General features: G+C 46.2%; 1 protein-coding gene across 1 annotated transcript in view; it reads left to right on the forward strand.

The window, feature by feature from the left end:
• The first annotated feature begins 803 nt into the window (after positions 1–803).
• Positions 804–24494, forward strand: part of SEL1L3 (SEL1L family member 3) — a 98995-nt gene continuing 75304 nt past the window's right edge. Inside the window, exons 1-3 of the mRNA XM_068543137.1 lie at positions 804–1073; positions 12912–13482; positions 23706–23832. Coding sequence (XP_068399238.1) covers positions 906–1073; positions 12912–13482; positions 23706–23832 — 866 coding nt within the window. The 5' untranslated portion in view covers positions 804–905. The remainder of the gene's footprint in view (positions 1074–12911; positions 13483–23705; positions 23833–24494) is intronic.

Consider the following 24494-nt stretch of genomic DNA (forward strand, 5'->3'; position numbering starts at 1 on the left):
GAACGTGCCGCGAACCAGCCGGCAGGGTGCGGCGCACCCCGGGCTAAAACTGTGCCCGGAGGGAGGAGGCCCCGCGCCTGCAGGTGGACAGGTGGAGGTTGGTAAGGGTCAAAATCCAGCCTTAAAGACTGGAAGCTGGGCCACAGCGCGGCGCGACTCCACGGGGGCACACTCGCACTGCGCCCGACGGGAATGGCGCCCTCGCCAAAAAAGCAACCAAACAAAAACCCATTGCACGGGCGGGAACTAGGCTGCAGGACCCGCCAAAGGAGTGGGTGGGAGAGAGAGGATGCGCAAGAGAGGAATAGAATGAGAAGAGGAGGGAGTGGAGAGAGGAAACGGATTGAGAGAGAAGGAAGCAAGTGAAAAAAAGAAAAAAGAGGGGGTTAGGAAGAGAGAGGTGAGAGTGAGAGAATTGTAGAGAAGGAAAAAAGGGAAGCGGAGGGCGGGGAGAGGGATCGCGGAGAGAAAGAGCGCGGAAGGCGGGGTGGGGAAGGAGGAGGAAAGGAAAGAAAGGGAAAGGGGGTCTGGCCGGGAGCGGGGGGGCGGCGGCCAGGGGGCGGGGCCCGGGTCAGTCCCCACCTGCGTGGGCGCCTGCTGCCCGCCGGGCAGGAGGGAGCGGCCGGGAGGCGGGCTGGGCCGGGAGCGGAGGGGAGGGGAGGGAGGGGACGGGGACTGGGAGGCTGGGAGGAGCTGGCGCTCGGCTGGGGCTGCGGGGGCGGCGACGGCGGGAGCGGCAGTGGAGGCGGCGGCGGGTCCGGCGGCGGCGGCGGCGGCGGCGGCGGCAGGTGGCCCCGCGCGCAGCGGCCGGCCCGGCCGGGGGCGGGCGGGAAGGTGGTGCCTCGGGCGGGGGCCGGTCCCTGCACCAGGTGACCTGTTCCGGCCCGGATCCGGGCGGCCTCGCCATGCAGCGGCGCGGCGCGGGGCTCGGGTGGCCACGGCGGCAGCAGCAGCAACAACCCCTGCCGCTCGCGGCCGGCCCCCGGGCCGCAGCTATGGCCCCCCCGAGCGGCGGCGTCCCCCCGGGCCTCGGCGGGCGCCCTGCCTGCGCGCTGCTCCTGCTCTGCTACCTGGTGAGCGCCGGACCCTGCCCGGGTCCTCCCCTCCGCGCGGGGCCCCGGGGACGCGGGTGGGGGCGGTCGGGGACCTCCACCTCGCGGGCGGGTGCGGCACGGCTAGTTTTGTCTCTTCCTCGCCGCCGCACCCTGGGCGCTCCCGGCACCTGGGACGGGTACCCGGGGCGCGGAGAGCGGTGCGTGGACCGGAGTTGCGGCGCTGCGCTCTCGCCGGGGTCCCTTCCTCTCCCTCCGAGACCCGCTCCAGACCTGGGTCAGGTTCCCCTCGACACCCAGTGCTGTCCCCCACTCCACCTGGGAGCCTCGCCACCCCGCGTTTCCTCCCTCCCCGCTGCGCACGGCTCTCCAGCTCCCTCCCTGCCGGCCCTGGGCGTCCCTCACAATCTTCTCGAGGTTCCTTTCCTTCCCGAGCCCAACTTCGCCTCTTTCTCTCTGTGAATGCCACCCGCCTCGCCCCTCCTTTTAGTTTCCACCCGGTCCTCATGGCCCGGACCTTTTTGTGCGGACGCACCCGGCGATGAACCTCGTATTTCCAGCGCTCTTCAACTCCTCCATGGTCACTCCAGCCAAGTTGCGGCTGCCAGAAAGAAATCTAGTTCTTTGTAGCACGCTTACCGCCAGAGTGGGGACTTTAGCTGCGTCTTGAACATTGTCATTTCAGAGAACACGTTTGGCTCATGCGTGTCCGTTTACAATTTGCACACTTCCTGGCTTTTGTTTTAGTCATCAACTAAATGGCAGTAACCTGTTTTTCAAAACCAACTCATTTAAAATACCAGAGTAATTTAGACCCTCGGAACAAGGTGGGGGAATATTCCCCAATTCCTTTGCTGGCTTGCTCTCTTCTGCTTTGAATTCTCCTAAACAACAGTAAATTTACAGGAGGTGACGTCCTTTCTGTCCAGCCTACCTTATGTTCCAGGATCCTGCAGAAACCTTGGGTTATCTCGCCATATATTACTGTAAATAAATGAAATGGAAAATGCTGAATCATGAAACTGATGTAATAGGAAATTCACAGAATGCTGAAAAAAAAAAAAGAAAAGAAAAAAAATTGAGTAGTGTCATTGTCCAGAATTCTTTTCATTTATGTGGCATTGCCATTATTTGGAGACTTTCTTCTTGGAGGCAAAAAACGGCTTAGGAGACACTGGCAGGAATTAGAATTTGATTCCAAAGAAATTTGCCACTCAGCCCAAGTTTCTTTTGACACCCTTTACTTGTTGAATGTTTCATTTCTTGAAGCAAGAGGATGTAAAAATGCAAATTGTAATTCTGCCTCTTCATCTACCTGTTGAGCAATCCATGCTTTTCCTCATATTGTAAAGTAAGCCAGTACCAGATTTTGTGGTTGGCTCTAGTTCATATTTTTGTAAGAAGTTGTCAGTTAACAGGAATGATTTTTTTCACCCAGGAGATATTATTATTTAATATTTATGCCACAGGGTTACAGCACACAGGCTCATAAATAAAACTGCCATAACAGATGACAGGGTTGCAGTTTAAACAGATGATTCCTGTCCACAGTGCACTGGTTACCCACAGAGGCAGAAATGATGTAGTAGAGCAGTGTGTGAAACATTAATGTACAAGTGGTCAAGAAAGTTCCATGTGGAAATACCAAGACCTGGCAAGCAGAGACTGCTTCTTGACAGTTACAAGAAATCAGAGAAACAAGAGCAATAAAGGCCTAAGTGGTCCACAGGAGCAAAGACAGATGATGGAGCAAGTATAAAAGTGCTGTATGGGGGCTTCCCTGGTGGTGCAGTGGTTAAGAATCCGCCTGCCAATGCAGGGAACGCGGACTAGAGCCCTAGTCTGGGAGGATCCCACATGCCGTGGAGCAACTGGGCCGGTGAGCCACAGCTGCTGAGCCTGCGCTCTAGAGCCCACGTGCCACAACTACTGAAGCCCGAGCCCGTGCTCCGCAACAAGAGAAGCCACCGCAGTGAGAAGACCGCGCACCGCGGCGAAAAGTAGCTCCCGCTCACCGCAACTGGAGAGAGCCTGCGCGCAGCAATGAGGACCCGACGAACTCAAAAGTAAAATAAATAAAATTAAAAAAAATAAATTTATAAAATTTCTGTGTGGACCAAGGGGGATTTGAGACAGCAGATCACAGAGAGGAGAAAAATGATGCTATGGACAGACTATGGTGAGTTAGTGAAGTGGTGAGATAGGGCTCCAAAAAGAGAGATTACAGAAAATACTGTAATGTGGAAAATAACTAGAGCATGGATGAATGTCTTGGCAGACAAGGAGGGGATGGATTTTGGAACTACCATGGAGAGGGAAATGTCAGTGCTTCCTGAGTATGTGTGTTTCCTTCAGATGGGCTTCGGATATGCTACTGTTAAAAAAAAAAAAAAAAAAAAACTTGAATAAACAAGAAAACCATTTTTCAACTGAATGAGAAAGTTTTGCAAAACCCGGGGAAGCAAAAGTGTGACTTGGAAAGTGGGCTTCACCTTTCTTTCTAAAGGTCTAGCCATTGGTAGGGATTTTGCTCGAGAGGTATGTGCTACCAGAGAAACTGCTGAAAGGTAAGCCTTCTTGACCTTGGAGAAATTCAGTTGCAAATTGGGGAAAATGTAAAGCAGCTGCATGAACACATGAAAAGCATAAACTACTGAGAAAAATGCATAAGTGTGTGTCTTGTACATCAAGGAATACTTCCTAGAGAAAGTGATTGGTCAGGGCAGGGGGGTGGACAGATAGAGGGTAGAAGTCGAGCAGAGTAGCTAAGCAGGACCTCAGGAATAGGTAGACACTAGAGGAAGAAAGCTATCCCATAATTTGGAAACCTAAATAATAATAGTAGTAGTAGTGGTAATAATAGTAGTTTGCATTGTGCTAGGTTATTTATATGCATTATCCAATATTAATCTTAACAATAACCTTGTGAGGTAGGAGCTAGTATGATCCCCATTCAGATGAGTTAACTGAGGCTCAGAGAGGTTAAGTTAGTTGCACTAGGCCACACAGGTAGTCCAGGTTTGAAACCCAAGTCTATCTCCTTCCAGAGCCCCAGTTCTAGCCGTTCATTGCCTTCTAGCTTATTGCCTTCTGGATTTTGCTGCTTGTAACCCATTCCCGTTATTCATAGATGTATGGGCCATTAGCAAAGTTCTCAAAATTAGCAGCTTCTGTGAAATTGGCCAGGATGTGAGGTCATGTCTAAAGTAGCCTAAAATATGCAAAGCTGGAAGCCCAGGCCACAGAGTAGAAGCAGGATGTTAAAGAGGGGGAAAAAAAAAAAAAAAGTAAAGCCAGAAGATATTTGCCATCACAATAGAGAGGTAAAGGATGGGGTCCTTGTATAATCCAGAGGCAGCTGGCAGAGTTTAGCACTTGAGTTTGTATGAACATGTGTCCAAGAGTATAGCCAAGTGTGCCTTGGAATGTATTCCAAAGACAAATTGTCCGTGATTTGGGGACTGACTCCTGTTTTGTGTTATCCTTACCTATTTGCTGGTTCTCAAGAGGTTGAGAGAGGCCTTCTAGTCAGATGCCTTTAAGCCCCTGCCACCCTCATGGAGAACAGGGTCCTGAGGTGATGGGCACATTCCTTCTCGGTCGGCTGGGACAGAATAACCTTCAGTTGCAGCCCAAGAACAGTACTGTGACTGTAGCTAGCGTACTGCCAAAGCATGAATAATTGTGATGAGGCCTGAAAGATAAGTCACGGGACGATGCCAAGCAGATTTCTGAAAAGATGATCCCTGGTTCCAGCAGCTGCCCCCCAAATTCTGAGGTCACCAAAGGTCAAGATGCAGAGAGCCTCCCCAGAGAGGGTGGGGCCTTGAAAGCAAAAGGTCACGGAAACCGCTTCCACTGAGGTTATGGGTGCTGAGTGGTGGGGTCCATGCTGGTCTTTCTCTGCCTCAGAGACCCCCTAGCCATTCTCGTCCATCGTTAACTCTTACCTTCCACCAGACTTGGCTAGAACAGCCTGAGACTGCCCAGCCCCATTTGTGACAATGGCACTTGGAGAAGGCAATTCTGTCTCTTCCGAACCCTGGTCTCGAAGTATAATTTTTTTCTAAAATGAGAAAACAAATCTCACAATGGCTGGTATTGGTGTCAGCTGTAGAGCTGAAATATACGAGTGGACATTTGCACTTGTGAGACAACCAGAAGACAAAGAAACAAGAGGGCATTAGCGGCACAGATGCAGATGTATGTGAGGCTCATTAGCAGACAGTGACTGTGAGAGTCTTGTACAGAATTCTCTGTAAGCGACCACAGACCATCAGTTATCCCTCCAGAAGTGTTCATTAACTCCTTGCTTTGTGTAACTCAGGACCTAGGGACTTCAAAACAAGGTATAGAGACCTTCAATTATCCAGTTTGTGCAAGAGTGATTATGGATATTTGAAATACAGAGACCCATCCTCTAACTTCACATCAGCCAATAGCTGCCACATTCATTCCAACCAGAGTCCCTAAAATCTCCCAACTGGCCGTGTTTGCCTCTCGCCTTCTCTTCCTTCTGGCTGCCCGTTGGCAAAAGTGTGGGAGCCACCAATTGGCTGAACGGAGCAGCTGGAGGGAAGGTAGCAGAGAAGGCGTAAAGAAGCCAGGCAATTCACGGAGAAGTTGGATAGACTGGAGTAGACCGTAAATAGCCTGAAGTGAATTCAGTTACCCTGTTTATTGGCTCATCCCATTCCCCGGAGAAAGGAACGGAGGGGCACGAGGGCATGCGGGATGTGAGGAATTGCTGAGGAGGTTCTGCTTTGGTGGCTTGTCATTTGCCTCCCAGCCTCACCCGAAGAAGGGCTGAACCAAGCGGGGGAGTCGGCTCAGTGCAGCGTGTGTGTTTGTGAGTAAGATAACATCTACCCTCCCCAGACATAATGCATGGTGATCTGATGTGATTTTAGCCCCTCACCCCACACTTTCAAGACGGGAGTGAGCCAAGTCCCAAGATTCCCCCACCTGTAACCAGAAGGTGGTGACAGGTGTAGAAGTGGATGAGGTGAGGGCATCATTTTGGGTGTTTCTGGAGGGCAGCAGGCACACCATCACCAGCTTTGGAGTCAGCAGCTATGGATTTGAATTTTGGTTCTGCTTTTTAGTAGCTGGTTGTTCTTGTGCAAGTTACTCACCCTCTCTGAATCCATTTCATTTCCTCAGCTGTTAACTGGAATGTTGTGTCCCTCAGAGAGCTGTTGTGAGGTTAGAGGGGAGAATTCTATGAAATTCAGTGTGAGAGGATGAGGTTAGAAGTGAATGAGAAGACTTACTGCGTTTGTCCCCGTGCCTAGCACGTAGTAGGTACTCAATGAAATTAAACTGCACCAAACTTGGTTACCCTCTCATAATTTGTGTTAGCAAGAAATAGCATATCAAACAGTATTAAAAGGGGGAGAGGATCCAACACAGCAAGGAGTGTTGATCGTTATTGCAATGGCGTTTCTCTAGCCAGCTCTCAGGTTTGGGAAGGCACACGGGTCGGCTGGGAAATGTTTCCCAAGGCTCATCTTGATCTCGAAGTCCATATTGATGTCATCGCTCATTCTGCTTAATTGCATGCTTTGTTGACATAAACAGAATTTTTGCTTATTTCTAGTTGGCGGATATCGGAAACGTAAGCCTCTTAAGCCAATACAATTACCTTTTGACCTCTGGAAAGTTTGATCCAGCCAGTTTGGAGAGAGGGCGCTCAGGAGCCAAGGTTTTCTTAGGTGACTGGGGCGGAATGGACAAGGATAAGAAAAATAGTCAATTGTTGTTTGCAATCAGACATACCCACATGCACATGTAAGTGTAAATGGACTTCCCATAGAGAGACACAAGTGACGTGAGTTAAGATTTTCTAATCTCTCTGTTTCCTTAAATAATAAGTGGATCATATAGAGAAAAGAGCCAAGTTTTCTCACATCTTTGGAACAAGGGAAGGTTATTTGAATAGAGTTTCCTCTTACTGATTTTTAAAGGAATGAGATGGACTCATCCTAAAAAAAGTTCATGTGGTTTTGATAGATTATTTTTTCCATCCAGAAGATACATTAAGTTCATCTGTTTCTTGATTCCCAGGCTGAACGGAATGCATTTAGAGTTCCAATTTTGGGTCTTTTATCAGGAACACACACGAAATGACCCATTTCTGTCTTTTTTAAAAAAAACTTACAAAACATACACAATTACACAAAGACAAAGGAATCTATGTTTTGTGACTGTGTGGGATGTTGTCAAATTTGACTTTGATTAGGGCTTCATTCTGGTATAAACAGATGTTTGAGGGCTCAGGCATCTTTCAGGGCCCAGCTCCATTGTGTGCGGAGCAGATCAGCAGCTTCCGAGGTGAAACATCTATGTGGTTGCCTAAATGGCATAATTTGAGGGGCACAGAGGTGCCCTTTACACCGCAACTATCTTGCTTACAGCTGCAGTGCATTTGGCCTTTGTTTTTAAGGCATTATCTCCACCAGGCTGGCCTAGAAATGCAGAGATGTGACATTACCGCAGTGTTTCTTCATTATCACATTAACATGGGTGAACTCGCCAGATGAGCACGAGTCCAACAGGGGGTGGAGGGGCAGGAAATTTAAAATTTTTAATTTATATTTTTTGGTGTGGGGAAATGGAAAAGTTCTAGAATGTAGGGCAGTTGTCTGAAAGGGAGAAGTCCACCCTAACGGGACAAGGTGGGTGCGAGTGCCACCTTCTCTGACCTCACAGTCCCCCCGGGTCAACTCTGACCCCCAGGGGCCCAGTGAAATGTTCTTTGGAAGGAGATTAATGAGGCTGGATGAAAAACAGAGAAGTGCCAACCCCCATCCCCCCACCTGCCCCAAAGAACTTGTGAATGTCAGGAAAGTTTCGTGGGGATTCAAGATTGGATCGAGTGCTTTGGTTTATATGCAGGTGCCCCCAGGGCTGTGGGGCAGTTGATCTGAGTTGGACCACCGAGGCACCTGGCAGAAATGCCCACGCCTGGTACTTATTTCAGCAAAAAACCCTTAGCCAAACTCTACAATGTGCCGAGCTCTATCTTATAAGCCGGGGACGTAACAATGAACAAGACGTGGACTCTGGCTTCATAATTTCTAAACAAAGGAACGTTTGGGTAATTTTTAGCTTATGTTAATGCAACCTGGCATGTGAAAATACCTATGAAGGTTGGACACGTGTCATGCCCGTAGCTGAAACTCTTCAAGTTAATTGCCTTATTTTCCTGGCAGGAAATAGCTCATAACACACACATAACTTGAGCCAGGAAATCAGCTGCAGCTTAATCAATATTTAGAATGTGATGTGTCGCTAATCGGTGTTGGTTTTGTACATAACAGAGGTAGCCACGACTCATGGCGTAGCAGCTGCCCGCTGGGTCTGCTCCAACCCACAAGATGCCAGCTTCCTATGTTACACAGGTGCCCACGAGAAGGAAGATTGCAAAACCTTCCTGAGGGACTTAGACCATGCTCCTCAAATCACATACAGTAACTCTGAGGTCCTCTTTGGGGCTGGCATACCCCCATCATATTAGGGACATCACCCTATCCCTGAAGTTGCTCTTCTCTTGTTCCCCAGCTGTCACTAATGTTTCTCTCACTTCTTTAAACATCTATCTCAGTCCATGAAATTCTCGTTGTTGTTGTTGTTGTTTTTTGGCTGCGCCAAGTGGCTTGCAGAATCTTAGTTCCCCAACCAGGGATGGAATCTGTGCCCCCTGCAGTGGAAGCGTGGAGTCTTAACCACTGGACCGCCAGGGAAGACCCATCAGACCATGAAATTCTACCTCTTTTCCTAGCCTAGCTCCAACTTCTCATCCTACTTAGATCTTTATTGAAAGAAACGTTAGCAAGGTGTCAACATACCTATGAGGGACCCTTGGCAAAATAGCAAATCAAGCCCCATCAACCACGTGTATAGGAAATGATGCCTGACTGGGTTATTCATCTTATTTCCCCTATGTGATTGTTCCTTTAAAAAGTCTATCTTCTGTCACTCTGTGTTCTTTAAAACTCTATAGCACTTTAAGTGGTCTTCTAATTCAGCTGATTATTATATGATCTTGTCATCTTTGAAAATGGCTGTAATCTAAAATAATGAGAACACATTTTCATAAAAATGACAAAATAAATAATACCTAATAATACAAAAACTCTATCTAGAATAAAAGCTTGATAGTCTATAACAGAGATCTGCAAACTATGGCCCCCGGGCCAATCCGGCCAGCTACATTTTTCTGTAAACAAGGTTGCACTGGACCACAGCCATGCTCACTGGCTTGTGTGTTGTCAGTGTCTGCTTTCTTGATACCACACTAGATGGACATCAAGCAGCTGAAAAACCCAAAATAATTACCATATGGCCCTTTTTTACAGGAAAAGTCTCTGACCTCAGATCTAGCATAGCACCACTGGGTAGAAATATGTGAGCCACAAATTTGAGACACATATGTAATTTCACATTTTCTAGTAGCCACACTAAACAAGTAAACAGAAACAGGTAAAATTAATTTTAGTAATGCATTTTATTGAACTCACTGTATCTTAATCTTATCATTTCAACATGTAATCAGTATAAAAATTATTAATGAGATTTTTTTTTATCCTTTTTTGTGTTCAGTCTTTGAAATCCATTGTATCTTTTACACTTACAGCACATCTCAGTTTAAGTGCTTAGTATGACTTGTGGCCACCATATCGGATAGCATACATCTAGGACCCATCAACCTGGAATTTACTTTTACTTCACTTGAGACTCTGAAGCCAGTGAAAACAAAATGATCTTCATATGCGTATATGGAGATTTCCTTAAAAACAGAATTTCAAGAAAAAGTCCTGGAGAGAATACACAGTCAGGTGTCCCATACCTTTATCATTCTCATCTGTCACCACCCACCTCCACAATGATGAGCCTGGGGTCTGGAAATTTGTGGGTCACCAAGCAAAAGTGAAACTATATTTAGCATGATGCTGTGCTTATTAATGTGGAAAAGTGGGCTGGGGCATTTTTAGCAATAAGATGTAAATGAATTAACTGCACTTTCCAATGAAATTTAAGGAAATCAGACAGCTCTGTTTAAAAGAGGTTTTCACTGGAGTTCCTAGCATCAGCAATAAAAATGTGATTTAAAAAAACTGAGGTGGGAGAACGGGGCCTGGGTGAGGTATTAAGGTATACGTGAAAAGAACGAGGAAGAGGTTTTAAGTCATTCTTTGAGAAGGGACACAATGTGATATTTAATATACCACAGCATATCCTGGACTCTGCTCCCTATTGTCTCACTAAATAAGCAAATGTCTCCTTCTGGGGAGCTGAGAAAGGGAAGCCTTGGGGGCATTTGGACTGAGGAGCGCAGGTCACCCATGGGCACCACTCTGGTCCAGCTCCCATCAGCACCAGCAGTCTCTGGCTTCGGCTAAACACTGCTATGGGCTTAATAGCTCGATTTGAATCTTGAGAAGGGTGCCACGTCTCAGCACATCTGGCCAAATGAATAAACCATCGCTTGTGGACAAATGCTGGCTGTATCTGTCTTCATATGAAAGCAGAATCAGCCTGGAGTTCTTAGGCAGCTGTGGAACGGCAAATCTTTGGTTTCATGGTGTGTGCTGTGGGGTGGAGAATGTCAGAGTGGGCATGAGGAAAAGGAGCCAGGCTTCCGGGCTGGCCTCTGCTAAGCCTGCAGCTGCGGGATGTCGGAGAACATCCCCTCGGGGTTGCCATGTCCTCGTCTGAAAACTGGGGTGGGCTGGCTTATCACCAAGGGCTTGTGACCCTCATATTCCCGTGTCCTTTTGTGTCTTTATTTACCCCCCTTCTGTCCTCTGGCCAAACCCGGCTGCTTGCTAGATCCCCAGGACAGCCGCCTGTCCTTCCTTTCATGTCTCTATTTAAACTGTTCACACCACTCGCAGTGTCCTCCCTTTGCCACTCTACCTAAAGAACTTCTGTTCATCCATCGAAGCCCAACTGAAATGCCATTTCCTCCATAAAGCCTTTCCCAGAGCCCCCAGTCAGAATTACTGTCATTTGGTGCTGTGTTCCCTTAGGATTTGCATTTAGTTTGACTGGAGTGCAGGCCATGTTCTGCCATGTGTCTGCTATTTGTAAACGTGATTCTCTGATTCCAGACTTCGCGTGTTACTCACCTTTGGCCCTCCTACAGCCTTAAACCAGAATTGAAGAAAGAGGTCCCTATTTCTTCCTTCTTTGGAGAAGACCACAGTGACCTTTTTCTTTAAGCTTGTGGTTAAAATATTTATAGCCTAACATTTACCACTTTAGCCATTTTTAAATTTATAGTTCGGTGCCAGTAAGTACTTTCACATGGTTGTGCAACCATCACCAGAACTCTTTTCACCTTGTAGAACTGAAACTCTGTACTCATTAAACCACAGCTCCCCATTTTCCCTCCCCCCAAGCCCTGGTAACCAGCATTCTACTTTCTGTCTATGAATCTGACTACTCTTGGTACCTCATATAAGTGGAATCAGACAGTATTCTTTCTTTTGTGACTTTTATTTCACTTAGCATAATGTCTTCAAAGTTCATTCATATTATAGCATGTGTCAGAATTTCCTTCCTTTTTAAGGCTGAATAATATTCCATGTGTGTATATACCACATTTTGTTTATCTGTTCATCCATCAGTGGACAGTTGTGTTGTTTCCACCTTTTAACTATTATGAATAATGCTGCTGTGAACCTGGTGTAAGTCTATGAACATATCTCTTCCAAGCCCTGCTTTCAACTTAGATATAGACCCAGAAGTGGAATTGCTGGATCATATGACAATTCTGTGCTTAATTTTTTAGGAACTACAGTACCGCCTTCCACAGTGGCTGCACCATTTTACATTCCCACCAGCAATACACAAAGGTTCCAAATTTCTCTGCATCCTCTCGAACACTTGTGGTTTTCTTTTTTTAAAAAAAATAGTAGCCATTCTAATGGGTGTAAATTGGTCCAAAGTAACCTTTTTGCTATTGTGTTACGGATGTCTAAATCTCAAAGTCACATTTAGAAGAAGAGCTCTTAGCATCCATCCATCCGTGCCTCATGATCAAAACATTGCCTTAATTTCAGGACCAAACTTTCCAGATTTCTTCTGGAAGGAAAGTCCACACTGAGAGGGCTTCATCATCTAAAGAACTAGATAACTAACACAACATTGTAAATCAACTATACTTCAATATAAAATAAAAATGAAAAAATGAAGAACTAGATAAATAAACCTGCAGCTAAAATCTTTCTTGGCACCTGTGGCGCCATGCGTGATGAAAGAATCAGACAACACAGCTTGTGGTCCACGCCTGCCTGTGTGTGATTTGGAGCAATAGAAACCTCTTGCTGGCCCATTCATCATGCATGCCTGTCCTAGCTCAGAACTTATGGAGAAAAAGCGCCCCAGCTGGCATCCCTGATATGTGTTCTCTCCGGTGCACTTTGAACTCTTCTCGCATCCTTTGATTTGGCTGCATTTGACCACCATTTGAAGTCAGGACAATAGTTTGGAAATGTCTGGAGCTGGATTGCCTCTTTTTCACTTTAAGGCACGTTCACTGCTCCTGGCTTTGTCGTGAACTAGCTCCATCATTTGGAAACCAACTCTGGAATGTTTGCCACGTAGATTTGAAAGTCCCATCTTGATGAGCAGATGCTACTGAGTCTGGAGAGGGAGTTTAATGTGGCCTAATCTTCATTTGTGTGTATGTTGGTTTTTCTCCAATTATTCGGTAGTGCTTTCGACATCTTTTATCTTCCACTTTCATTACATTATGTAAATGGATATTTTTTTCTTCCAGGAAAATAATGATTCACGTATCTGTTAATATGATCATTTTTAAGGTTTCTCTATTTTTTTTTTTCTTTTCAGAATTTTGTACCATCTTTGGGTAGGCAGACTTCCCTGACGACGTCGGTGATACCCAGAGCTGAGCAGAGCGTGGCTTACAAAGACTTTATTTATTTCACTGTCTTTGAAGGAAATGTTCGCAACGTTTCTGAAGTCTCGGTGGAGTATTTATGCTCTCAGCCTTGTGTTGTCAATTTGGAAGCAGTGGTTTCATCTGAGTTCAGAAGTAGCATTCCCGTGTACAAAAAAAGGTGGAAGAATGAGAAACATCTTCACACCAGCAGGACACAAATAGTACATGTGAAATTTCCAAGCATCATGGTTTATAGAGATGATTATTTCATCAGACACTCCATTTCGGTATCTGTGGTGATACTACGCGCCTGGATTACTCACCAATATAGCGGTGGAGACTTGAATGTTAAATGGGAGGAAAACTTGCTACATGCTGTAGCGAAGAATTATACCCTGCTGAAGACCATCCCACCTTTTGAACGCCCTTTCAAAGATCATCAGGTGTGCTTTGAGTGGAACATGGGTTATATTTGGAACCTTCGAGCAAACAAGATTCCCCAGTGTCCTCTCGAGAATGGTAGGTCGTTTGCCTTGCTAGGAACCTAATTCTCATTTTTTTTCAGACAGCTTTGATCATAAGAGGAGGGCAGGGGAAAATTCTTGTATTAGTGGTGGGGGACAAAGCAAATGGAATCTGTAATTTTGGACTTTGGGGACGAAAGAGGAAAAGTGAAAAGGTGTTGAGAAGAGACAGAGTAGCAGAGAATAGGATTGAACAGGGAGGTGAGAGAGGGACAAAGAGCCATGGAAGGGGTACCTTGAGAGGCTTGGATCTGCTTTGCATTGGAAAGGAGCTTTAGTGCCACTGAAATGAGGATCAGGAGAATCTTCCTCCCCGTCTCCCTCAAAAATCCCACATGTGTCAGTTTTCGTGCAGCATTGGCTTTTCAGCCAAGCCTACCTGGGTTCAACTCCTGGCTCTGCCACTTTCTGCCAGTGTAACTTGCAGAGTCTCAGTTTTCTCATCTGTAAAATGGGGGTAATAAATAACAATTCCCTCAGGGCAGTATTGTGAGAATTAAATGAAATGTGCTCAGCACAATAATCATCACTCAGTAAAAAGTAGTAGCCACAGTGATGATAGAATGCAAACTCTGTATTGTATCCTAAACGTCACAGGGTCACAGCCACTGAAGGATCAATAGAGGAGGTTCCTGTGCCCTTTCTCAGCCTCTTTGAAGCACTGGGTTTGGAGCTCTCTGGCTACGTGCATTTAGAAGAAGGGGGGCTGAAGTTCTCTCCATTGTTGCGCGGGCACCTTGCTGTATGGATGCTGAGCGCCTGCCAGCTCCTCTCCATATCCTGCAACGGAAAGCCTATCCAGGCATGCTCCCAGGCACCCGCCCGGAGTCGGGCACTGTTTCCTAAAGTAGGAGCCTAAGACCACCTGCAACAGAACCACCAGGGCTCTTGTTGCAAATGCAGATTTCCAGTCCTCATCTATTTCCTGCTCAGCCAGGATCTGTGGGGCGCAGGGCCCTAGAATCCACATTTTAAATACATTCCCATGACTCTGATGCACCTTAAAGCTTGAGAACCTCTAGAGCAGGGATAGAGCTGGTGGGACTTTGAGTTGCAGTGGCTGGACCCCCAGGCGGGCTTGGTGGGTGGAGGAAGTCCACAGGCCTGTGACAGCAGACCCAGGGACGTGCCTGACACCTCTTAGTCTCCAAGAGGACTGGTTTGGAGCAAGGTGACTTCAGGACACAGTGAGAACGCTGGCAGTGAGTATTTCCTGGGGCTACCCCCGAACATCCCTGCATATAATGAAAACTTAAAGGGCCAGAGCCCACTTGCTGTAGAGCCAACACATTTGGCAGTAAAAAAAAAAAAAAAAAAAAAACTCTTTATTTTGAAATAATTAGAGATTTGTAAGAAGTTGTAAAAATGGGAGAGAGTCCCCTGTATCCTTCCCCCAGCTTCCCCTAACTGTGACATCTTCCATAACTATAGTACAATGTCAAAACCAGGAAACTGACGTTGATCTAATACTCTTAACTAGACTGCAGACCTTATTCAGCTTACACTGGTTTTTACATGCACTTTTGAGTGTGCGTAGTTCTAGACAATTTCATCCTACATTTTATTTTAATAGCCCTCTTCTGTGTCTGGCTTATGTTTGTGCAGTGCTTTAAATACAGAAATAACTAGAAGAAGAAGACAAATTCCCTTCCTGTGTGTGCGCACATTGGGGGTAGGGTGGGGTGGGCAATTAAGCCTCTGAAATCGTTGAGCTGCATGCGTTTTGATGATCAGTGTGCGTCCCTCTTCCAGGCAGAACCCCATGCTAGTATCCATCTGGAATGCCTTCCGCAGGGATATCTAATTTGTTAAGGAGAAGGAAGCATGGGGCACACGCAGCCACAGTTTTGCTTTGCCTCCGATTGATTTTGTCAGGGCTTAATGATTCCATTTCATGTTTGGCAAATCACATATTTCTCATTGAAGAATGACTGAATTGCAAGCTGGAAGTTTTCAAATGGAGTCATTTACGAACCGGTTGAGTACTTAGGGCTCCTGAACATACCCTTAAACTGTGAAACTTTTTTTCTTTTCTTTTGTTGTTCCTTCCCCTATTCACAGGGCTCAGGAACAGCACAGAGGGATTTTTTTTCTCCCTGCCTCCTTCAGACCATTACTTTTGGGGTGAGAACCAGTCTAATAATGCAGAGGAAAACCTTTTCTAAGAGTCAGAGTCACTGGAAATAGGTGCGGGGAGCTTCATCCACCCTCAAAACCAACTGTTTGTATGGCTAAGAAAAGGGGAGCACTTCCTCTCCCTCCCTTAAAAAGACAAATCAAAAGAGTGCCTGCAGCAGTCCTGTCAGAGTGTCCACGACCTCTGTTCTTGATATTGTCTGCGCGATGGAAGGGGGCCAGGCCTCTGGCTTGTTCCCAGCAGGGGCTACTTTATTCGGCTCTTGAAGAACAAGAGTCAAGTGGGAACAACAAGGTGGCATCAGGGCGCCACGGGGGAGCTCTCAGGCCTGGCCTCGTCACAGTCTGCAGCCAGCCCTGGTGTGGAGTGGGGGGGGGGGGGGGGAAGACATTTTCTGTGTCAAGTGCCTGATGTCATACAAGAGGTCTGCGTCTGAACTAAGCACCCCCTGACTCGCTTGCCTTTTCTTTTTTTCTTTGCAAAGAGAGAGCCCAGCCCCCACGCACCAATGTTCTGTGAGTGTGGCTGCAGTCCCCCTCCATCAGAGCCTTAGCTTCGGCTCCCAGGCCCCGAGCTGTGTGCGCCCAGACGCTCTGCAGCTTACCTCCTGGGCTGGGACTCTGCCAGGCCGGGCCGGTGGGCTGATTGTCGGTGGAGGTGCAGCCGGCTTCTGTCCCGCCCCGCTGAGTAAACCTACCCCAGATCAGAAGCCGGCAGCCTTTCAGGACACGTGTGTGCCAAGGCTCGGCCACGTGCCCTTCGGATGCACCTGTTCCTCCTGCATCCTGGGTGTGTGGGCCATCGGCGGCTGGGTCCCCCCTGCCTGAGGCCACTTATTGTCCTTTCCCTTGGGGGAGGGCACCGGCCATTAGCTGCTGCCCCTCACCAGCCACACGTGTGCCTGACTCACCCAGAGGAAGAAATCAACCACACAGGCCGGTAGCTCTAGGGGCGCACCTGGACTTGACGTCCTATTTTGACAGGTCAGCTAGCCCTGCTGCCTCTATCTTCGGCCCGTCACTGCATATTCAGTTGCTTCTCACCAGTGTTTGCTGTCATCTTAGTCTAAGTCCTGTCTGGACTCTGGCCATAAGCTGCAAATGGCCTCCCCACTTGCCCTCGTTCCTCACACGGCAGCCGGTGCAAGCAGCTCACCGCACCCCCTGCAGGCGGCTCCTCCCATCACATCAGGAAGGGTCAGCCATGTCCCTTAGCACGGCCTGTGGAATCTGTCCCTGTCCCCTTGCTGGCCTCATCTCCTGCCACGCTCACCCTTGCCCACCTGTCCCAGCCACGCAGACCTGCTTGCTTCTCCCTTGATGTACCAAGTTCGCTCCCATTTTCGGACATCTGCATTACTGTCCCCTCCGCCTAAGATGCTCCTCCCCCAGATCACTAGGTGGCTTGCTCTCTTATCTCATTCCTACCTCTGCATAAATGGCGTCTCATCCGGGACAGCTTCCTTGACCACCTTATCTAAGGCGGCAGCCCCACCCCTGCTACTCCCGTCCCATCGATATCCACCTTTTATTTCCTTCACAGCCTTGGCACGGCTGGACCTTGTAATTAAATATATGTAACGGCTTATTTGCCTGTTGAGTGTCTCCATACTAGAACACAGGCTCCATAAGTCCCGCTTTGTCTGGTGCCAGTGCCCAGCGCGACGCCCTGCACGCAGCAGGCTCGCGGTGACTGTTTGTTGATTGAGTGATGAATGCTGTGGGCCAAGGGGCAAGGACCCTTTCTCTCTTAGCTGATGTGTGACCATCACACTGTGACAGCACCCTCACACGGCTATCGTAGGGAGCATGTGGGGATGGGCGGCACCCACGAGCCTTCCCTAGGGCCAGCACACTCTGAGGCTTCCCGGGTGGAGCCCGTTTGGGCTGAGCTGGATAAAGCTGCAGTGATTCTCCTTTGCAACCACACATGAGCTCACCTGCACCCTGCACATGCCCTCTAGTTTGAGTCCGTGATCTCCCACCCCTACGCCTCGGCTAAAGAAGCTTCTTTTACAGGCAGCTGCTGTCCCTGGCTGCCCCCCAACACTCCCCCACCCCCAGTGCCATCTTTCATGTCTTCCTGGCAAAATCATACTCATATTTCAGTAGCCAGCTCAAATTTCCCCTCCTTCCCCCAAAGCACTTTTCTTTTCTTTTGATTCTCACATCAGAAATTAACTTTCTACCCTCCAGCCTCCCCTAGTTCTCTGTTGGTACCCACCACCCCCTTATGATGTGTATCATGTTCAATTCAATAAAGATTGATTGAACACCTATCACGTACCAATTTCTTTACTAAGTCTGGAGGCTCAAAGATGCAGACATGGTCCCTCTCTTTAAGGTGGTTTTACAGGAAGTAAACACAGCTACCAATCATAACAGCTACTTTCCCTTACTGAGCACTCACTATGTGCCGGGAACTGGGCTAATTGCTTTGTGCGAGTATCTAATTTAATCCACCCCGTGCTCTACTGTCGTTATTTACAGAGGAGGAAACTGACTCAGAGAGGTAGAGTAATTTGTCTAAGGTCACACAGCTAATAATGGAGCTAGGACTTGAACCCAGGTCGTTTGGTTCCCAAACACCATGCCTAACCATTAAGCTCTACTGCCAGATGACATCATGAAGCTATTTACTTATTTAAGTCACTTATTCATTGAAAAAAGTTACTGAGCAGTCGACGTGTTAGGCACTTTGCTAGGGCTCTTCACAGAGGAAGTGCCATTTGAACAGAAACTTGAAGGATGAGTAGAGTTTCCACTGTCAGAAAAGGAATAAAGGAAAGGCATCCAGGCAGAAGGGGAAAAAAAGAGGAGGCAATGCAGACTGATGGGGGAGTGGGGACTAGCCTACATCCCTTGGTGTGAGGGATGGCAAATGAGTTTCGTCTTGCACGCCAGCCCAGAGCAATGGGGGTGGCTACCTAGAGCACAGTGCTGAGAGGGATTCTGAGGCCGAGTCTGTGCTTAGTGAGAAAGAGTGCCATGTGGATTGCTTACCGACGTCTGCCACAGGTGAAGTGTGGAGTAGCAGCACGTGAACTATTATTTGTTCAGGTAGAGTCTCAAGTGTGAGATAGGCAGTTCAGGAAATAAGACTGGGAAGGCAGGTTGGGGCCGCACTTTGGAGGTTCTTAAATGCCAGGGTCAGGTGCAGTAAGCATTCTGTCCTACTTCTACCTATATGAACATTTTTCTGACCTTCCCTCTTAAGTCAGAAACTGGGGAACCTGGAAGTTCCCTTCTTCTCCACTCTCTTTTCACTAACAATTCATTCTCATTTTCAGGTCCAATAGATTGGAAGTGGAATCTCTTATAACAAAATTCCTTTACAACAAAATCATAGAAGACTAAGTCAAATTTTGGAGACAGACTTTACGTGTCTCTGTGAAAATATCAGTTTATTCAGTGAGACAATTCAGGTTAATGACATGATAATACTTTTTGTAACTATAAGAACTACACATTTGATACTTCTGGAAAAAAAAGACACAGTTCTTTCTTTCCCCCGGTTAATCACTGTAGACTGGATTTTTCAGTAATACTGCTAATGAGTACCTAGCATCTGCATTGCCCTTTATGATTTTTGAACTACTTTTCCTATGCAGAATGTCTCATTTAACCCTTAGTAGCCCCAGGGAAGGACAGTATTCTCATTCTCTCCTTACAGAGGGGAACACTGAGGCCCAGGGAACTCGTTAATGGAGTCCCAGTTCTTGATTCTTTCAACTTTGCTAAGCCACCTCTCTGAAATATGCTAATTCAGTCCTAACCCAGGTTCTAAGTTAGAAGGAATACACTTTTTTATAAGTTGAATTTTCACTGACCTGGATCACCCTGTTTTCCTCACCCACTGGACTTTGCCTCTTTGAAGCGGATTGAACCACCACAGCGCCCAGCGCGGGGAGACCTCTGCATGCGGCTGGCTCCTTCTCCCCGCCTGCACGGAAATGCTCGGAGATGTTGTTCTCTTCCCTTGTAGCCAAAAAAGTAATACATGTACCTGGTGGAAAGTTCAGAGAGCATAAAAGGGTTTGGGGGAAGAGTAAATTCCCACCCACCCTACTCTTTTGGTCCTATTTCTAGAAGCAAACTTAATAACACTAGTTTCTGTGTCTCCTTCCAGAAATGTTCTCTGCCCATATAAGCATTAGGTTGATAGCCCCTTCTCTTCATACACACGTTGGAGGATACTATAGACTCGGCCCTGCGCTCATTAACAATATGGCAGAGATTTTTCTATGTCAGTACTTGCTACACAACCCCATTCTTTTCAATAGCTCCTTAGCATTGCATTGCCTGACACTCCATAATTTATTTACCTTGTCCCCTGCTGATGGTCATGCAGGTCATTTCTAGTCTTTTACCATCAACAGCAAGGTTTCTCCAAGCATCCTTGTACATGTATCTTTGTACACACAAATAAATATTTTGGGGGGATAAATTACTGGGAGTGGAATTTATTTATTCTTAAGACTCCTAGTATTGAGTATGTTACAGACTTCCTTAGTCACTCACTTCACTGCCTAGTATCCTTTGGGGTGGAAGTTCTGACCTAAATCATACTTGCTAGAAGGTAGAGTTTTTGTTCTCAGGCTTTGGCTTTAAGGAAAATAAAACTCCAGATCGCCGCTGTCTGTTTAGTGTCCTGCATTTGGAAAGCAGATTGAGTTATTGACATTCTAATTTTACTTCTCTGGGTGGGAAACTCTTAGCTTCTTTTCCTCCAGGTTCCCTTTACAAACTTTTGGCCACAGTTATTCCTTGCCTCAAGACTATCTCTAACTTCCCCACAAAGGGACTGGGGGTCTCAGCTGCATCATTGTGATGTATTTGAAGCTCGTCCTGAATAGGGCTTTGTTATGTAGAAACGGGCCCTTCCCCAGAGCAGGTGTCCTCTCAGGGCTCTGATCACTAGGCTGAACTGGAGAATGGGCTATGTAACCCCCCCCAGCCACTCCACTCAGGATGATACTCAAAATACTTAACAAATAGTATGAGCTGGGGGCCCCAGTCAGGCTCCCCCGGGCGCTGGCACTGGTGCTGAAACAGGATGGTGATGGAGATCCTTGCTGAGCCGGGTTCTACTCTGAAGGAGAAGCCGGGGTGGATGGGTAGTGGGTGGGGGCTTTGGAGGTTCAAGGCAACACCAATCATCTAACCAATACACTGACATGTTTCACTACTTTAACAACCAGTACAGCTGCTGAGGGACATGCCAGCTGAACACCAGTCCTAGCTCTCTCTGTGAGGACTTGTGAGATGTGATGTGGTTTAATAAAAAGCTCATTGTTTTGCAGTGGCAGACCAGGTTTGAGTCATACCTGGGTCTCTTATTAGTTATACCACCTTCAACAAGACACTAACCCTTTTCTTGTCGCCAAATGAAGGCGTTTGCACCATGTTATATCTAATGCCTCTTTTCGCTCTAGAATCTGAGGAAATAAAACAAGCAAAATGACCAAGGGGGTAGGTTCCAAACCTGAACTCTTTTCCTGGCATTTTGTGTTTACGTCATAATGATGCCTTTTCCCTACCTAACTTCCTCGTTCAAGATTAGCCAAAGAAATGGATCTGGGGGAAGGACCTGAAAAAAGAGAGACTTAATTTTTGGCTTGGACAGCATGGGGCACGTTATAAAATTATGGAACGTGTTGGGTGAAAGACAGGTGCAAATTCTGACTTGGCCACAACTATGTTCATTTGATCATTCATCCATTCATTCATTCACTCCCTAAATATTTATGGAGCCTCTATCAAGTGTTGGCCACTCTTCTGGCTCTGAGGATGGAATAATGAATGAAGTAAAGTGCATGCTCTCTTGGAGCTTACATTCTATGTAAGCGAGCCATTTAACCTGTTTGGGCCCAAGTTCTGGACTTAAGCGTTCCTACCTGTAAATTCTTTAAATTCTTAATGCATGGCACTGGTACTGTTACTCCCCATTCTAGTGCCTATGACAGCCATCACTCATCATTTGTAGCACTCCAAGCAGCCAATCAGTTACTAGAAAATGTTATCCTGGGCTAGATGAATTCTAAAGTCCTTCCCTGCCCCCAAATTTCATTCATATTAGTTATTTCTAATGAAATGGAAAGACAATATTATATTGAGGGAAAATTGTAATAGAACTCCAAATCAAAGAACCATTAGAGCTACTGATTTTACAAGAGAACCACCATCACTTTGGTTTGGTTGGGTACAAAAGATATGTGTTTATAAAAATTATTTTAGATCTTTGCATCTTAGATTTTCCCTCCACAGTCTTTTGCTGCAAGTTCTCCTATTCAGCCAGCTTTTCTTTGATCACTGGATAAAGGAATGGCTCATCAACATTCACTTTTAACTCCCTTCACTTTGGAAACCTCCTTTATGAAGCCTCCTTTTACTGGAGTCAGGTTGGGCAGAATCAAATCCTGTTCATTTTGATAAATGTTTCTACTCTACACTGGATAACTCAACATCAATCACTAGCAGAAGGCTTCCCAGGGGGCAAACATGACCGTCTGGTCTCTTATGTTCCACTCAACATGGTGGAAGCCAACCAAGGTTGGCTGATATCCACCTCTTGGTGAATTTTTTCCTTGGATTCTGAAGACACCCTTGCAGTATTTCCACTTCTAATCCCCTCCCTCCACTCCCGTAACTAACCAGCAAGTCCGGTGTGCGCAAATTGAGCTCAAATTGCAAAGAAATAAGGTTTGAAGTATTTTTGTTGGAATTGATAACTCCATGCTTTTGGATTTCCAAATGCATTTCTGAGACTATGAAAACATTGCTCTTATGATTTCCAAGTTGTAATGAACCAGAGGTACCTCTTTATATAATAAAACATTTTTCCCCCTTGAGGAATGAGAGCTGGGGTGTCCAATATCCCGGGTTGAGGCTCCTGTAATTTCTTCCAATAGTGGCATTCGGTAACTTGCGCAGAAGCCAACTCTAAGAAGCCCAGGAAAATAGATTATTTCCACCATTTAATTATGGATATTTAAGCCAAGGAACATTTTAAGAAAGAGAAAAGTGATCTTTATTTCTAGGTTATATTCGGTGAATTTTTTTTCTTTGAAGGGGGTGGGGTATTGGAAATAAAAAAATCCATATCAGCCTTGTAGGTATTAAATATAGATGAAATAACTCAGTTTTCCCTTTCAGATTTGTTATGGATGCTCCTCTTTTTTAGAACCACAGAATTCTCACACATTTGCAAAATAAAGTGGAAGCCTCCCTAGTTTTAAGGAGTATGGTTAGTAATATTTGCATAGGGTAACATGTTGAGGTTATGTGGAAAGTCTGCACAGATGAAAAAAAAAAACTGTGCAATTTTAAGTGCATAGATTCTGAAACCAGACTGCTCGAGTTTGAATCCCAGCTCCACCTCTTATTATTCAGCCTTCTCTAAGGCTCAGTTTAAAGGGGGACAGTAATAGAATCTATCTCATAAATTGTGAAATTAAGCAAGATTATTCCTGAAATGTGCTTAGCATGTTGCCTGGCATATTCTAAGTGTTAAATAAATGTTAGCATTTTGGCAGCTGTGCATCTATTTCCTCATCTATAGACTGGGGATAATAATGAGGATTAAATGAATTTATATATAAATATATATACATATATTTTTATACAGTAGTGTGGACCATAGTGAGTGCTACTGAAATGTTAACTATTATTATTATTACATAAATTCAAAATGCTATTCTTAGCATTAGAAGGGCAGGATGTAAAATGGTTAAGCACATAGACCCTGAGCTGGAAACTTGAAATTTCGCTCTACTACTTATTAGCTCTGTTACCTTAGGCAAGTTATTTTACCTCTCTATACCTTGGGCTTTTCATTTGTAGAATGGGACTAAAAAAGAATCTCCTTTATAGGGTTGCTATGAACACAAATTGAGATAGCTCTGTAAAGTGCTTCTCAGGTGCCTGGCATATATTCGGTGTGCAATAAAAGTTTGCTAATATTTTCAGACTCTTCATTTAAATGTTTGATGGGAGCTAGGCAGTGGGTTCCAGGAAGAATGTGATGTTGGAAGCAGTGTTTTTCTGGAAATAATTAAAAGGCAGCCGTCTTGCTGTTTACAGATGTGGTCACCCTCCTGGGCTTTCTCTTTGCCTCCAGTGGAGAAAACACAGGCATTGTGAAGAAGTTCCCGAGATTTCGGAATCGAGAGCTAGAGGCCACCCGACGCCAGCGGATAGATTACCCAGTGTAAGAAGAGGCCGGTGATGGGGGCCGGTGGGGCGGTAGTGCTCTTTTTATCTGAGGACCAGAGCAGGCTAGTGGAGCCAGTTAGGAAGACCTACCTTTGTAATACGCTTTGGAAAAATGATGAGATCTACATAGCTTAGGCAGAATTTGTGGACCTGGGAACCTCAAAGCATTCTGAAATTATTCTTGCACTTAGCAATCAATCCTCGCTTGACCTTGTATGTTGGTGCTGGGAATGACCCAAGTAGGTGAGTCAGGTGTTGGATCCTGAGGCTTTGCAAGGTGTCAGGTGCAGCCAGCCACAGCCCTGCCAGATTGCAACCTTCACTTTGCCTTTTCTGTCTTGGAAGATTGGATGAACTGCTTGAAATCTCACAACTTCTGATCTCCTCCACTGATTTCAGCAAAACCCAGATATATTTTTTTCCTTCTGCTGAATTGAAGATGCTGAAAATTGTTCGTGGTTCACCTCAGACTGGATGGATTTAGCAGGGTGATTTAATTCTTCCCATGCTGCTGGCTGTAGAAAGATCTTGAGTCACTTTACTAAGCGTATGTTCTTGCTAAGCTTCCTTTGTAATAACTTATCTTCATGAGCTTGCTCAGCTGGGTGGGTCAGGAGGGAGCTGTGTGGTACCATCTGTTTGCATATCTTACCACCG

Source organism: Eschrichtius robustus, chromosome 4, assembly GCF_028021215.1.
Source record: "Eschrichtius robustus isolate mEscRob2 chromosome 4, mEscRob2.pri, whole genome shotgun sequence".
NCBI classification, from domain to species: Eukaryota; Metazoa; Chordata; class Mammalia; order Artiodactyla; family Eschrichtiidae; genus Eschrichtius; species Eschrichtius robustus.